The sequence below is a fragment of the Chenopodium quinoa genome, unplaced genomic scaffold (assembly GCF_001683475.1).
Source record: "Chenopodium quinoa cultivar QQ74 unplaced genomic scaffold, ASM168347v1, whole genome shotgun sequence".
NCBI lineage: Eukaryota > Viridiplantae > Streptophyta > Magnoliopsida > Caryophyllales > Amaranthaceae > Chenopodium > Chenopodium quinoa.
Genome location: NW_018744039.1, coordinates 1 through 16,314, shown reverse-complemented (window position 1 = coordinate 16,314; position 16,314 = coordinate 1). Strand labels below are relative to the sequence as shown.

At 33.4% G+C, this 16,314-nt stretch overlaps 1 protein-coding gene across 3 annotated transcripts; it reads right to left on the bottom strand.

Moving 5' to 3' along the window:
- Nucleotides 1-272: 272 nt before the first annotated feature.
- On the bottom strand, nt 273-12,657 carry LOC110690374 (heat shock 70 kDa protein cognate 1-like). 3 transcript variants are annotated; one of them, XM_021867193.1, is made up of 3 exons: nt 12,255-12,657; nt 11,396-11,638; nt 273-373 (listed from the first exon to the last, which is right to left on the bottom strand). In XM_021867193.1, the coding sequence occupies exons 2-3, from the start codon at nt 11,616-11,618 to the stop codon at nt 276-278; spliced, it is 321 nt and encodes a 106-aa protein (XP_021722885.1). In that variant the 5' UTR covers nt 11,619-11,638; nt 12,255-12,657; the 3' UTR covers nt 273-275. The 3 variants fall into 3 exon arrangements, 2 of the variants coding, with proteins under 2 accessions (XP_021722885.1, XP_021722884.1); XM_021867192.1 differs by having other exon boundaries at nt 11,396-11,644; nt 12,255-12,649; XR_002505088.1 differs by lacking the exon at nt 273-373 and adding an exon at nt 1,762-2,507 and having other exon boundaries at nt 11,396-11,644; nt 12,255-12,557.
- Nucleotides 12,658-16,314: the final 3,657 nt, after the last annotated feature.

The window sequence follows — 16,314 nt, the reverse complement described above, 5'->3', positions numbered from 1 at the left end:
TCATTGGTTTTTTTTTTCTTTTTTTTTTGTTAGGATGGAATGGTAATATAAAATATGTATTATTAGTCATTACAAATCTAAATATACTAACAGAAACAAATTAAAGTATCATTTATATATAATAATTATAATGTGAAATACGTACATTACAAAATATTAATTGCTTGTTTTTGGTATGACATACCCTACTAATAATAAATAAAAGTTAGATAATTAATTTAATCGTCCAAAATACAAATTGTCAACATATATATAAGCCGAAATTTTCCAAATCTTCACAAAGCCGGAACTTGAATAAGAGTCGCCAATATATATGCACCATTTGTTAGATGACTAGTCACTATACTTCCACTCCATTTAATTCCCCATGCACCTACACGTAAAAATTGAAAAAAATAATAGAAATATAATTGAACTAAATTATAAATTATAATAGACCAAGGCCACAATCAACATGAGAAAAGTTCAAAACGCACAGATGATGGTTGTTTAAAAGATGGCAGCAAAGAAGTTTATTTTTTTATACAGAAAGGAAAATATTATTAATTTATAGTGGCAGTAGCCACATTAATTACCAAAAGATAAACATTCCAAGTCTGAAAAGCAAAATAGCACCCCAGAATATAACAAAGTACTAGCTAAATAACCAACAAGAAATAGAACTAAGTAGTAGTCAAAAGTATTCTAGGTGATTGTGACTGACAAAAGACATGATCAAAAGCACCAGATTCATGCATCATTAGACTATACTTAGCAGCATCATTAAAACTACACATAGTTGCAAGGTAGTGCTGATTTACCCAAAAAAAAAACCTAAACACCACCATAGAGAAATCAGTTCTTGTACATTTAGATGTTACAGAATCATGAGCATGCATCTTCTGGTTTTTTTTCTTCCCAGAAGAAACAGGAGCATCCATAGCCATACGAATGCCCAAAGCAACTAGTTAATGAGCCATATAGAACAACACACTAGTGCCTCTGAGCATCACTAATTGTCATAGCCTGAAAGAGCTACCTTCTGATTTGGGTATGTTGGATTCACTACAAATCCTGAGAGTCTATGCTTGGAAAAAACAGGGTTTTTTTTTTTAATTTAATTTTTTGTGTTTTGTTTATTTTATTTTTTAAAATGCATAGGCATATGATTTGAATGATTGCATATGCTTTTCAATAGTATTATTAATTGGGAAGTAACTACTATGTGATTAAGGGTCATTCAAAATCATTTACTTGCATTCGTTATAACAAAATAGTTCAATTAATCCCAAACAAAATCAAAGATGGACTCCACAACAAAATAGTTCAAACAATCCCAAACAAACTCAGAGATTGACTCCACTGGCATGATGCTTGACAAGTCAAAAAGCCAACTTAATTAATTGAACACTTACAGTTCAAATGCTACATAGTGTATTGAGTAAATGACATTCAATTCGTACGACCACTTAGAATAATGCCTAGATCCTTTCCATTTAGTTCCTTTCTTAAAAAAAAAAATTGTATGTATTTTCCATTTGTGCATTTACTGAATTTCTAGTAAGTTGATCTGATGGCCTCTGCGGTTTATTGCCAACTTAATAATGCTTCTCTTACTCTGAATTGAAAAAATTAATGCTATATATTTATGCATGACTTAATAAAATAGACTGAAACACAACATTTGGAGCCAAAATAATCTTATCTTTTTCTTTTCCTTAAACCCTCCAAAACCCACTATCATATACATGATATGCCCTTCCTCCACTGGGTAATTTAATTGGCCACAACTAAGGGACAAGACCAAAAGACATGTACAGCGTATAAACCCTGTTATTTAAATCTGATTTATACAAGAAAGTCTATATACTCAGTATATTTACGGAGTAAGTTTAGTTGTGTGGATCCAAGGAAATTGATTCAAACTCAACCAAAATAAACAAATTAATAAATCCTGTAAAAACACAATTTATCATGCTATTTTGTCATCTAATTAATTAAATATAGCGTCATTATGCAACCTATTAATATTAAATCAGAGTTCCTTACTGTCCAAGAAAAGAGAAATCAAAGTGGATTAATTAGCTTGATTACATTCTTTTGTTCGTTTAGGTCAAGCATGCACATGAGCTTGAACAATGGCTATAGCAATTAGAAAAAAGTAATAAACTTGGATCTCTAAAGTCTTACCCCATGAATGAACCAAATCATCCACCCCAAATCAATTTTCAACTAAACACAAAAGCAAAAACTTCAAATTTAATTCTCAAAAACGAAAATTCGTTGTTTACCCTTTAAAATTCAACAAATGTAGAATAGGCACACCATCACTAACTTAGGACGGGAAACATAATCAATTACTCAGATACATCAACAAAAACCAGAACAAATTACCATACTATTTGCAAATGAAGAGCTAGTAATTTGAACAGATTCAAAATAATATAGTCAACCAATCTTAATTTTGGAGCACGAACTTGCTGCCCTTTATTACTTTGATTTTTATTATCTACCCAACGTTGCCTGGTCTGGTTCCAGAGATAGAGACATGCCAACAACATATTAGAAAATATGAGAATGAATATAAAAGGAATTCAGACGTAATGCAGTTATGTAGAAAAGATAAAGCCAATCTGACAAGCTTCAAACAAAATGAACAGAAAATAGAAGTTCATATAGTTCATTCACCACCCACCTTAGCAATGCATTGATTAGTGTAATCAGAGACAGTTAAATGACAGGACAAGATATGATACTACAACTGTAGAGCAAAAATATTACCAGATCATATGAATTTACAGAACAGAGAAAACAGCAATACGTACAAGTATAGAGGTGTAGCAACAACTAATTTAAGAGCTAAAACCAATAACACAATATCAAACTATTCCAAAGCTTGGCAAAATCAGAATTGCAAAATCAGGCTGAAATCTAAAAACTCTAACTCCTAGGATATGCCAGCTTGTTCAATCAAGGGATGTTTTGATCTAGATTGGTTAACAGATTGAGTTGTATACACATGCAATTATGAAAAAACAAATTTCGGCCACCAATTATCAAAAATAAATAGTTAGAAACTTGGATCACTAAAGTCTTACCCCATGAACCAAATCAGCCACCCCAAATCAGTATATCTTCTTATCCATTTATATGAAATTCCTCCCAAAAAACCCCATTATACTACTCAAATACAATATTTAGTACTTCTAGGTTTCAAAAATAAAAAAATAAAAAATCTCAATTTTGCTATACGAAACCCATTAGCCGTTTAATTCCAAGAGTTACCAAAGCATAAACATCATCTTCCATGGCATCAAATACAAATTCCCAAACACAAAAGCAAAAACTTCAAATATAATTCTCAAAAACGAAAATTCGTTGTTTACCTTAAAGAGAATTTCGAGCAATCAGCTCAAGGAAGCAACATGCAACAATGAAATTGAGACCGTCTGTACCGCTATTAGCCACCACCGCTTGACTGCCGCTATCAGCCACCACCTCCGATCCTGACTGCCGCCTTCGTCTACTACTTCCTCGTAATCATTTGCTTATTTTTCCTCTTCGAATTTTTGAACGATTTTTTTTCGTGATTTTCACCTCAGAATTTCTAGAGTTGAATGTGAGATGATGGGGGAAATAGAGAAATGGGGGAAATTGAGAAAATGGAGAAATTGGGGGAAATTAAGAAATTGGAGAAAATTGGGTGAGAATGGGTACTGTGACTCTGTGAGAATGAGTGGAGAAAATGGGTGAGAAAAGTAAACATCACGTGTTGTTCAAAATTTGGGTGAAAAAATTAGAGGGAACAATGCGCGCATTATCTAAAATTTTCATGATATAACACTACCGTGGCATTAGCTTTCATTTTTGTTAAAATAGCTAGGCTATTACAACGGTTCTTTAGAGCCGTGGCAATAGCTCTACCTCTAAGAGCATTAATTGGCAATAGCCTACTCTATTGCAACGACAATAAAAATACCGTTGCAATAGGCTATCTATTGCCACGACATTTGGATAGGGCGTTGCAATAGCTCATTTTTTGGCGTTGTATTTGATCAAAAATGTAGTAGTGAGGGTTGTTATTCGAGCACAACCCGAACCCTTTTGCATTGTTGAAATCTGAATGGGACCCAGATACGAAATTCGTTGTAACCAATACACACAAAAACAAGAACAATTTCAGTGGAGAAACACCCTCAACTTAACTAAAACTGATTAATAATTTGAACAATAAACCGTTTATTACCCGGATCGTCTGCAACCAAAATATTATTAAAACCACTAAATAATAAACAAAAACCAAATCGGACTAATAATCATTTAACCAGACCTGAAAATGTCCCAAAATAAACCGTTTCACACCGCAACCGGTTTGCAACGACCCGTATTCCAATGCCGGACAAATTAGATAAATATCACACCCACAACCACTACATTCCTTTCACAAAACCATAATTGGCAAAGAACTTGTTCAACTGTCTTACCCACACAAAGATATTCAATCCAAATGAGTTCCTCCACACCTCCAAAACCCCAACCACCACCATAGTCCGATCCTTTCCAAAACCTCTCCGCCGTTGAGGAAAAGGAAGACCACGTTCCGCCGTCGCAGCCTACTAGCGGATCTAGCGTGTGGCGTCAGGGGCGCCGGTCCAAAAGGACGCCATGGAGTGTGCCAGTCATATGTTTGCTTCGATCGTCGAAGATCCTCTACTTGATCTAACGACGCAAAGAAGAGGCCGCCCTTCTACATTGCCCAAGGTTGGTTCTAAAGATGTTGTTTCCGAGTAAACCCAGAAAACCAAGAAATTGAATGGTGAGGACAAGCATTTTGCCGTTGAGGAGTACAAGGATGTAGCTGCTGAGGAGCACACGGAGGTCGTTGCTCCTGTTGAGGAAAATAAGGGCCTTGCTGTGAAGGTGTTGCTGTTCAGCAAGTTATTGACATTCCAGGTGACGACCCCGTTCGGGAAGAAGATGATGATGTTGATGATGTGGTTGTCCTGGCACCTGCCACTACAATGCCAGGGCCTGTACAGCCTGCTGCGAATCGTCGGTCTACAGCTAAGCAAGCAAGGGTTGGTCATCCAACTCCCGACAACTTATTTCCAAAGATCTCATTCAGGGTTCAGAGCCTAAACGACGATGATCCCGGCCTCGAGTATAAACTCAAGATCAATGAATCATTCAAGAATGTTTACTATGACTATTCTAGGAGGGTAGACTGTCACTCGAATGATATTACTATCGTGAACGCTCGCGACATCGTTCTCTGTAATAACAGTCCAATGTTGGGTGGTATTGTGAATGGGGTTGTCCTATGGGTTCGGAGCAAGGTTCGGTTCTTATCCTTCCGTAGTAAGAAGTCTGTCATTAATATTTAGTTGAGGTTGTTTATGTGTTGGTATTTTGGTTAAATAGTAGCTGTTAATTTAGATTTAGTGTAGTTACTAAATAAGTTATAATTGTAGTTGGTTTAATTTTATTATTTTTTGTTAGATCTGTAGAATTCGTAGTTGTTAATTGAGTTTGGACACATGGTAAATTAGTTGTTGTTTGGGGCACTTCCAGAATTAACACCCTCCGTTCTGTACAACGAAAGTCAATGTTTACGGTTAATGGAGAAAAATGTTTTCTGATGAAATTTGATGAATTTTATGTCCACAAAAATATAGTTAGTAACATTAGTGTTATTTCATTCGTGTTGAAATTAGGTCGTCCAAACAAAATTAAAACGTTGACTGTATGTTAAATTTTAGTGAAATTGTCATTGTGACTAACGTTTGCTGTTAATGTCGTTCAATTTAAGTACGACATATTCGTATAATGGAATAAGTACAGTGGCCTGTTTCGGAGTATTACACTTATACTTTATACAGTTATTCATTTCGTTTAATTTGTGTTTTAACACTACTAATTTAACCCGTAAATTAAAAATACGTTTTAGCTGAACTTCGGTATTATTACAGTCGTGTTTAAACTTAGTTACATTGTGAAGCTGAATTTCGTTTTCACGTAGGAACCTGAGGCCAACATGGATGTTCGTAAGAAGCTAGTATATCTCCGAGAGCCTCGAACACGTGCAGTTAGGAAGAAGGTATTAGTCAAGCTGGTTGATTCTCTGGACGGCCTGTTTCGAGCTTGGAGTGAGGAGGTGAATGTGTGCCCAAGTAAAATCCTTATGATTCACGAGAACAAGAAGGTCTCGTCATTAATGGATGTTAAGGGTGCGGCCATGAGGAATGGCGATGAAATCTTTTGCTTCACAGACAAATAGGGCATGTGGAACCCTTACGTGTATGTGTCTGTGAACGAATATCAACTTCCCTTTTATAGGATGTGTAATGATCCTTTGCGTATGGTTTAATTATGTTTTGACTATGGTCCTTGATGTAATGATCTGTATGGGTACATGTTGTGGCTTATTTGGTGTTAAGTAGTTCGATTATATAATATAATATATTTGTTGGTGTTTGTTCGTTGAAGTGTTGTTAATACCCAATTATGTTTTCAAAACAGTTATGTGACGCTAAACAAATTAATTGTATGTCCATGAGCAATTTTCAAATAAACACAACGGTATTTTAGATGTTAGGGGCTCCGCACACGGTTCACACACCCACTAGTATGATATTGTCCGCTTAAGGTCGGCTAAGCCCGCACGGATTTATTTTTGGGCATTACCGAAAAAGCCTCATCCTAGTATAGTGAACATCTCATTAATAAGGAGTTATCCTCCTCCTTGTTTCTTCCATGTGGAACTTGGGATGGATGCATATTCCCAACATTAAAGTGGCATGCAAGCTTGACATTAGTGTTGGAACATCCATCACGTCACTTCACCACAACCCTTTCTCTCTCATTCTCATCACTTAACCACGTCCCTTCTCGACCATTTCTGTCTCATCCGTCCCTTTTTCTCTTCATACTCCTTCTAAATCTCTTGTATTTTCGCTCGATCTAGAGTCCATATACCAAATATATCATGGAAATTATTACCACTAAATGGATAATAAGTGACAAGTGAATAGGGTGATGTACGACGCAGGTATTCGTACCACCCTGAAGAGGTATAAAACCATTTCATTTTTCAGTGGTTCATTGTATGACAAGATTTGTACCACCAAAAGGTGGGTGGTACCAAAGTTGTCTTAGTGGTACCGTTGATCACATGACACGCTGTACTTGAAACTTGACACGTGTGACCACCTGCGTCGAGTCAAACACAGAATTCCAGGACTGTGATACATAGTCACCAAAGAGAACTCTACTATTGCACCCGCTCATTGCCTCTTGAATAGTTTCCAACTGTGCTCTATGGTCATATATCCGAACGTTTTGATTTGCAAATCACGAATATTCTAGAGTACTGTCACTTAGTTATCAGTAACTTGACTAGTAACTAGTCATAATTAGGTATTAGTAACTTGACTACTAATTAGTTGTTGGTCACTTGCCTACTAATTAGTTATTAGTAACTTAACTAGTAACTAGTTATTACTCACTTGCCTACTAATTAGTTATTAGTAACTTGACTAGTAACTAGTTATTATTCACTTGACTACTAACTAGTTATTAGTCACTTTACTACTTAGTTATTAGTAAATTGACTACTAAATAGTTATTTGTCACTTGACTACTAATTTGTTATTCATAACTAGTCGTACCTGACTTTAGTGGTACCAAAGTTGTCATAGTGGTACCCTTGATCACATGACCCGGTGTACTTGAAACACGACAGTTTGATTGGTAAAATGGTTTAACAACCTAAGTCGAGTCAAAGACATCATTCCGGGAATGCGATATATAGTCACTACAGTGAAATCTAGTATTGATACATGTAGGTGTTGCGGGATAAATTGGCATTGAACCCGCTACCAAAGTTGTCATAGTGGTACCCTTGATTACATGAGCCAGTGTACTAGAAACACAACACGTTTCATTTGGTAAAATGGTTTAACAACCTACGTCGAGTCAAAGCATCATTCCGGGAATGCGATATATAGTCCCTACAGAGAAATCTAGTATTGATACATGTAGGTGTTGCGGGATAAATTGGCATTGAACCCGGTTACTGCCATTCAATGCTTTCCAACTGTGCTATACGGTCATCGTAAATATCCGAACGTTTGATTTGCAAATCACTAAGATTCTAGTGTACTGTGACTTAGGTATTAGTAACTTGACTAGTAATTAGTTGTTAGTATCTTCACTACTAATTAGTTATTAGTAACTTTACTAGTTGTTAGTTATTAGTCACTTGCCTACTAATTAGTTATTCGTATCATGACTAGTAAGTGACAGGTGAACTATGTTAGGGGTAATTATTCAACTAATATGATGCTGGAAAGTAAGTAACACTACAGGGAAAAAATATTACTCAAAAAAATACTTTCAAGACAACTTCTAGGTTAATGGTACATTATAATTGCATAATAGTATGTAATGGTATGTTATATTGTACCACCGTAGAGTCAGTTTCTGTCCATAAACTTGTCGAATTTACCTTCTTGCCCTTCCGTATGCTTTGTAAATACATCGGGACTATAACACATTAACACCCAAATATACAATCCTCGACTGATGGTGAGGTGCACGTCACCCCGTTGTTGTTTGAACTATTACGAATGCCCGTTTCTGTCATTTTTTATATTCAGGGGTTTTACTTTCAGTTTCATTTTTAGGTCCAAAATTAGTCTCTCCCTATTCATCTCCCATTTCCCTGCAGTTACTGTGCTCTGTTCCAAAGAAGAGACTAAGACGCTGGTTGCTGCTGTATTTACTGTGCTCCGAAGAAGAGACTAACACAGTGGTTGCTGCCGTAGTTACTGTGCTCCGAAGAGACTAAGACAGCGGTTTCTTCCGGAGCTAAAAAGAAATTTTGGTTCGTCGGTAGTTCCGTGAATTGTTTTCCGGCAGTCGTTGCTTCCTTTGTCTTAATTGAAGGTATGGACTGGAATTGTTTTTCCGGCAGTCGTTACTTGCGACAGTCGTTGATTCTTTGTCTAAATTGTTTCTACGGACTCAATTGTTGCATTTTAAAAAAATTTATTTGTAACCTGAACACAAAGTTAACAAAACCCTTAATTGGAATGCATTAGTTTTTATTATGTTTTAATTAATCTGATTATCTAGTGAAATTAGCGAAATAGGGTTTCCTTTGCTGATCAACTTTATAATTGGAATTAATTTGAGGATCATGGGTCAGGTCATTCGGTTCGGGTCATCGAGTCTGAGGCAGGATTTCTAGGTCTATATACCTAACTAAATTCCTTCCTCTTTTTCTACAGTTCCACCCTCACTCTCTCTTTCTTTTAAGTTTTAACAGTGAATTTCATTCGCCTTACTTGTCATGAAACAATTAAATTACTTCGTATTTTATATCAAAAGTTACAACTATAGAATAACATACCTACGTATAAAAATAACTTAAATAACAACACTTGCATCAAAGCGGGCCAAAATGCTAGTTTTATTTAAATTTGATTTACAGTGGAACAGAATCACAATGATGATCATGGAGCGGGTATTTTTGTAACTATACCATAGCTTATTTTAAAAACCATATTAATGACTCGATCCACGACTTAAAATTGACCCGAACCCAAACTTACCCAACCCGATCCATACCCTACCCGAACTGGAGTTCACCCGAACGTGACTCGATACTCGAAACATGACCCAATACAATTGTATCCAACCCAAAATTGATCCGATATCCGAAGTGATGACCCGAATTGATTGACCAGAACTATAATTACCTTATAATGTTTTTATTTTTTATTTTTATTTTATTACAACAATAGCACTTATAATGCTTCTAATACTGTAATACACATGGTTTTTGTGGCCAACTAGCAAGTTTAACTGTTCAAATCAACAACAAAAAAACGTTTTTTGTAACACAGTCTTACATGATACGAGTAGTGTGTAATTTTGTAATTCACTAAGATTTCCACTTTATTCATCAAATTTCTATATCTACATACATGCACAATTAAAAATTAAAATGAAGCTGAAAATTGACATGACTCAAAATGAACCGATCTAAACTTGATTCGACATAGTTGACAATTGGACTTGAAAATTAACCCGACCCGAAATGGCCCAACTCAAAGTGACTTGATTCAAACCCAACCCGATTATTTGTTAAACCCAAAATTTAAAGTGACCCAACTTGAACTTAACCCGATTATTTGTTGACTTAAAAATTACCCGACCCGTTGCCATGCAACCCGAATGACTTGTTTATCGGAGATCAAATATTATTGAAAAAATAGAAAATTGTGATAAGATAATATTTGTAGCCCTTCATGGGAATTAGGGTTACAAATAAGAATTATTTAATTACTTCGTATTTGGTATAAATTTAGTAATATATGAAAAAATTAATTTAAGTTTAATTTTTTTTTGAAGTAACTTACTTGTAAATTAGCGTAATGGATTTTTTTTTAATTTTTTTTAGCACCTTACTAGCTAAGATCTTGTGCAAATTAGGGTGAAACAACTTAAAATCGAACCGAACCGCAAATCAAATCGAATTAGTAATGCGGTTTGGTTTTTTATTTGTTAATATGGTTCAATGCGGTTTGAGAAATTAAAAAAATTGTGGTTTGTGGTTTGTTTCGGTTTTATCATTTAAAAAACCGAAAGAACAAAATCAAAACCGAAATATAGGCCCATATCCAAATTATAGCCCAAATTTGATTTTCAACTTTACTATATAAGGCTAAAAACAAGTTATATTGAATCAGGCCCAAAAAAGATACAAGTCAAAACTTAAAACATTAAGCCCAAAAAATTGTGGTGCGGTTTGGTTTTTGTTTTGAAACCAAATTAAAAGTGATGTGGTTTGGTTTGGATCAAATATGGTATAGTGCGGTTTAAAAAAATCTCAAACCTAATATGGTTTGGTTTTAGCTTGGGTGATAATTAAACCACACCCCAAACTGAACTTTCACTCCTACGTGCAATGTATGATTTTACTAAAATTTATAAAAAAATTTACAATAATTTGCATGTAATTCAATTTTTTTTTTTTACAAACTCTTTATTATAATAAGGTTCATATTCATTAAATATTATGATTTTTTGTAAAAATAATAATATCTACTTAAATTTCTATATATAGTTGTAAGAAATTATATTGATTTTGGGAGGAAAGGATATCATTACATTGAAATTATTATTTTAATACAAAAGATATGAAAGATTTGAAATGATACATATAACTTGAATATAATTATGACAAAAAAGTGGAAATAAAAAGTCCTTGTGACAAAATTTCCACAATATATCAGTAATAATCAAAGAGCATAACAATACAAAACATGAAAAAACGAAATGAAAACTATTCAAAGCAGCAACATGCTATAATGAGAGTTTGTAGCAGCTAGCTTAGAGTTAGAGAGATTACCATAGATTGTATTAGTAGGATTAAGATTTGTCTGGTTCTTAGCAGCCTCGCCAATGAGGCGATTGCTTTCATTGAAGGCTACACAAGATGGTGTTGTACGGTTGCCTTGGTCGTTCACAATGACTTCAACTTTATTATGTTCCCAAACAGCTACACAAGAGTATGTTGTCCCGAGATCGATTCCTACCGCTGGCCCAAAAACTTCTCCTCCATTCTTGCTCATTTTCGTGCTATTATTTATTACTGCAGCTAGGTTTGAGACATTAGTACTCAGTTAACAAATTAAGTACAAACACAACGTAAAATAAAAAGTTGGAAGAGTAAACTACTCTATTTGTCCAACATCTCACAATCAATAATCCAAATTAAAACATACATGTGAAAGGACCAATTTAACTAAAAGATTAACTAATGTTTGAAGCTCATAATTTAGTTTTTTTATACTCTATTATATGGTTCATATCCCTCACGCTAGCTCTTCATATTATGTCAAAGTAATAACTTAACAAAAAGTTTAACCTTATAATTAAAACGAGGGCGTCCCCATTACTCACTGTGAGAAACGTTTTTGTTTCTCACAGTGGCAGTTTCTTAAATAAAATGTACCACTTTAATCACGGTGGTACATTTTATTTATGAAATGGATGATAAAATTGTACCACTTTAGTCATGGTGGTACATTTTATTTACGGAACTGCCACTGTGAGAAAAAAAACGTTTCTCACAGTGAGTAACAGAGATTTACTGAATTAAAACTCATCATACACCTTCAAAAGAGAATTGGATGGATTATACATGTAACAATAAGAAGAGAGTTAGATGACTCGAAAATTTTAACAAAATAATTTGAGGAACTTACAATTTAGAGGCTGGTGACTGGAAATGACTTTTAAAACGTACTTAGAGCGAGACTAAGGAAAGGAACTTTTTATAATGAAATCAAGTAGAGCAAAAATTTAATGACTTATTGACTCATTCATTGACTGGACAATACCTTTATTTATTTATTTATTTATTTATTTATTTATTTGTGTGTGTGTGATTCATAGAGTTATTTTGAATTTTCTTTTATTTTGAGATAATGCTAAGGCTATATTCGTAAACTAAATAAGCAAGATTGGTTTGTTTCTTACAAATTCCACATAACAATACGAAATGTTTGATGTGACTCGCCCCTTACAAGATGTATTTTGAAGACTATTCCATTCCTTAATTCATAGTACCATACTTCTAACATTATTAGGAGTACGCGTTATTACCAAGATTGTTTGTATTCATCCAACACGTTCATGAACAAGACTCTTAGAGTCAGTCTCCGGTGAATATGGTCCATTTGTTGTGATTTTTGTTAGACATATTTCATCAGAACTTGTTCTTTCGAGTTAAATTGAATTGAAGTTAAGTCATACTATCGCTTTTTTATTTTACAAATGATGCAAATATCTAATGCAACCCTTTGTTTTTTTTAAAAAAAAAGAAAAGTGTTACACTTTCACTTTTGTCAAATCACTAAATATTTTAATAGTTTTTCTATTTTTTTTTTTTTAATAATGTGCAACACAATTTTTAAGACACTTTTTTAAAAAGGTAATTAGAATAGGGGTGTGTTCAATTTACCATATTCTAATTAATCTGAAGTTATTAAAACTAATCAAAACTTACTTTATTTGTCAATTGAGCTTGAGTAACTCTTATTAAAACATAATTACACTAATCAAACTTAACTTAACTTATCTAAACATATAAGACTTTAAATAAGTGAAGCTTAGGTGAACACTACATGCCCTAAGTAAACAAATACATTTTTCAAAATAATTTTAACACTGGGAATAAGAAAGGATTAGGTATTTGTGTACAAATCATTTTGATTAACTTATCGCTTATATAATCTAATTCTCATGGCACATGCTATTTTTCCCGTAAAAAATAAGTATGTGCCATAAGAATGAGCTACAAAACAGAGTAAAAGAAAACAGATGAAGTATTACATACATCTCTCACTTCTTATGGTTCTCAACTAAACTCAAAACTTTTTTTTTTCTCCTCTCAAATCCCTTGTTCTTTCTATTTAATTATTTTATCTAAGAATATATGTCAATCAAAGTGTAACATTTAAAAAAACTGAGAGAATAAAAGACAAGGTTTAATATTTCTTTTAAGAAATTTACTTTAAATTAACACGGTGCAACCTTAATATCTCGCATTCCTCCACCCAAAGTATGATAACTAATTAGTATAAATTTTACAAACTATTGCGTCATTACGTACTGATAAAATGTTTCGTCAGTATAGCAAGTTTTTGCTTTATACCAATGATCGCTCCCATCGACAACGTTGTTATTGGCGGTGGTATCGTCGACGGTGAGAAACTCATTGATTGTTGATTATATTTGTCCATGAGTTATGCTTGAATTGGCTTGATAATTGCTTGAGATTCTCGGAAATTTTGAAAAAATGCCCAAAAAAAATCAATTTGGGGCTGTGTGATGTATAATTGTTGAAATTGATTGTCGTATGTGATTGTATATTGAATTGTGAGCGTTTTGATAACAAATAGATGTAAATGGTTGAGAAATGAGCATGTTAGCTGATACCCATAAGCTTAGTACGGGACCTTCAATGGTGGTTCCGCCATTGTTGACCTTCAATGGTAGGAAGACAATTATTGTATTTGTTTATTTTAAAAATAAAGATTACTAAATAAAATATGTACTTGTATAATTTTATTCATTCATTGTCTAGATGATATCATCTAAAGGCTGGATGATATCATGTATTGTGTCTACAATATTATTATACAATGGATAATATCTCTTTTTTTTTTTTTTTTAATATATCCTCTATTATTTTTATGATATGAGTATCTTCTATGAGTTGGATGATATCCTCTATTGTTTTGATGATATCCTCTATTGTTTTTATGATATCTGTTATAAGTTAGATGATATCCTCTTTTGGTTGTATGATATAAGCTAGATGATGTCATCTATTGTGTATATGATATCAACTATAGACTGGATGATATCCTCTATTGGCTACATGATATCATTTATAATTGTGTCTATGATATCCTTTATTGGCTGGATCATATCCTCTATTGACTATCATTTATAATTGTTTCTATGATATCATTTATAGGTTGGAAGATATCCTCTATTGGCTATAGATATCATTTATAATTGTGTCTATGATATCATCTATAGGCTGGACGATATCCTCTATTGGCTATATGATATCATTTATATTTAATTGTGTCTATGATATCATCTATAGGCTGGACGATATCTTCTATTGGCTATATGATGATATCCTCTAACAAACTGTAGTATCCTCTACAAAGATAAATTGTACATATCCTCTATCAAATACTACATATCCTATAACAAACAATACATATCCTACAACAAAACTGTACGTATCCTCTATTAAATAACACATATCTTCCAACAAGTTGTACATATCCCCTATCAAATAATACATATCCTGATCAAATACTGCATATCATATATACTTGACGCACGAATTGTTTGGTGCGGCTTGCCGCACCCAATACCTTCTCTATAAATTTTCAGTCCTTCCCACTAGGGTTGTTTAACACCGAACTATATATGATCAAATTGGACCGGATTCAAGACTGAAATTTGCAAATTAAAGAATTGGAGATTGAACAAGTTTTGCTTGGACCGATAAAGCAAGTCCAAAACCTGAACCTAACTGGTTGGATCAGTTTTTGATTTTTTCTATGGACTATATTTTTTAAAAATTATTTATTATGAAAAAAAAGAAAAAAAAAATGAAAAAAATTATTTATTGCCTATTTGGAACGTCTAAAATGAAACAACTAATAGTGTAAAAAATTGTATAATGTGGAAAAAGTATAACGTGGCCATGCGGGTCCACCTATTTGAGATTCTAGCCAAAAAAACAAAACGGGGTAATGCTACAAGCCTACAATTTTGGAAAAAATATCATTAATATAATTATAATATATATATATATATATATATATATTATATATATATATATAGGAATAGGATCAGGTAAAAACAAGTGTTAAAATAAAAACTGAAAAACTTTTAATCTCAGCCGTTCATCAAATTGTATGGCTGAGATTTCTTTCCTCTTTTCAGACATGAATTTCTCTCTTCTCCTTAATTTCACGTTATTTTCTCTCTCCTTTCTATTCTCTCCTCTTTCGTACTTTCTCTCTCTTCAACCAGCTTCTCTGTTACTCTCTCTACTGTTGTTGCATCAAAAATATATGGCGAAAAATCTCTAGATTTCACAATCAGGTATATGATTATATTCGACAATTTGTTTGTTTTTTCAACGAATTTTCAGCGATTTTTTGTGATTTGATATTTGTGTTCTTATCTGTTCAATTTTCATGAATTTTGCATGAGTTCGATTTTTTCTGATTTGATTTTAAGAGTTTCGCATGGAGTTTTGATTTATTTTTTGTAGTTCGATTTTTGCAAATACAGGCTTCGATTTTGGCTTATTTTTGCGGATCTATAGTTCTATTTTAGATTTCGAATTTCAGAGATTTAGTGTTCAAATTAGTGTTTGATTTTAGCTGATTTTTTGCGGAGGTTTGATTTTTTTGAGTTCCATTTTTGCAAATGTAGGCTTCGATTTTTGCTTATTTTTTTCGGATCTATAGTTCGATTTTAAATTTCGAAATTTCAGAGATTTAGTGTTCAAATTAGTGTTTGATTTTAGCTGATTTTACATAAAGTATGAAGAATGCTTCCTGGTTTAAGATACTGACTTTGATTCTATATGTCCGACTTTTGGTGTTGAAGCAGACTGCTTAAGCGACTAAACCCTGGAGCTACAGACATCTGAGTGGATTTGTCACTGGCTAACATCTCAGTTCATCTTGATGTTGGGAAGGGAGGAAATAGTGGCTCAAATGC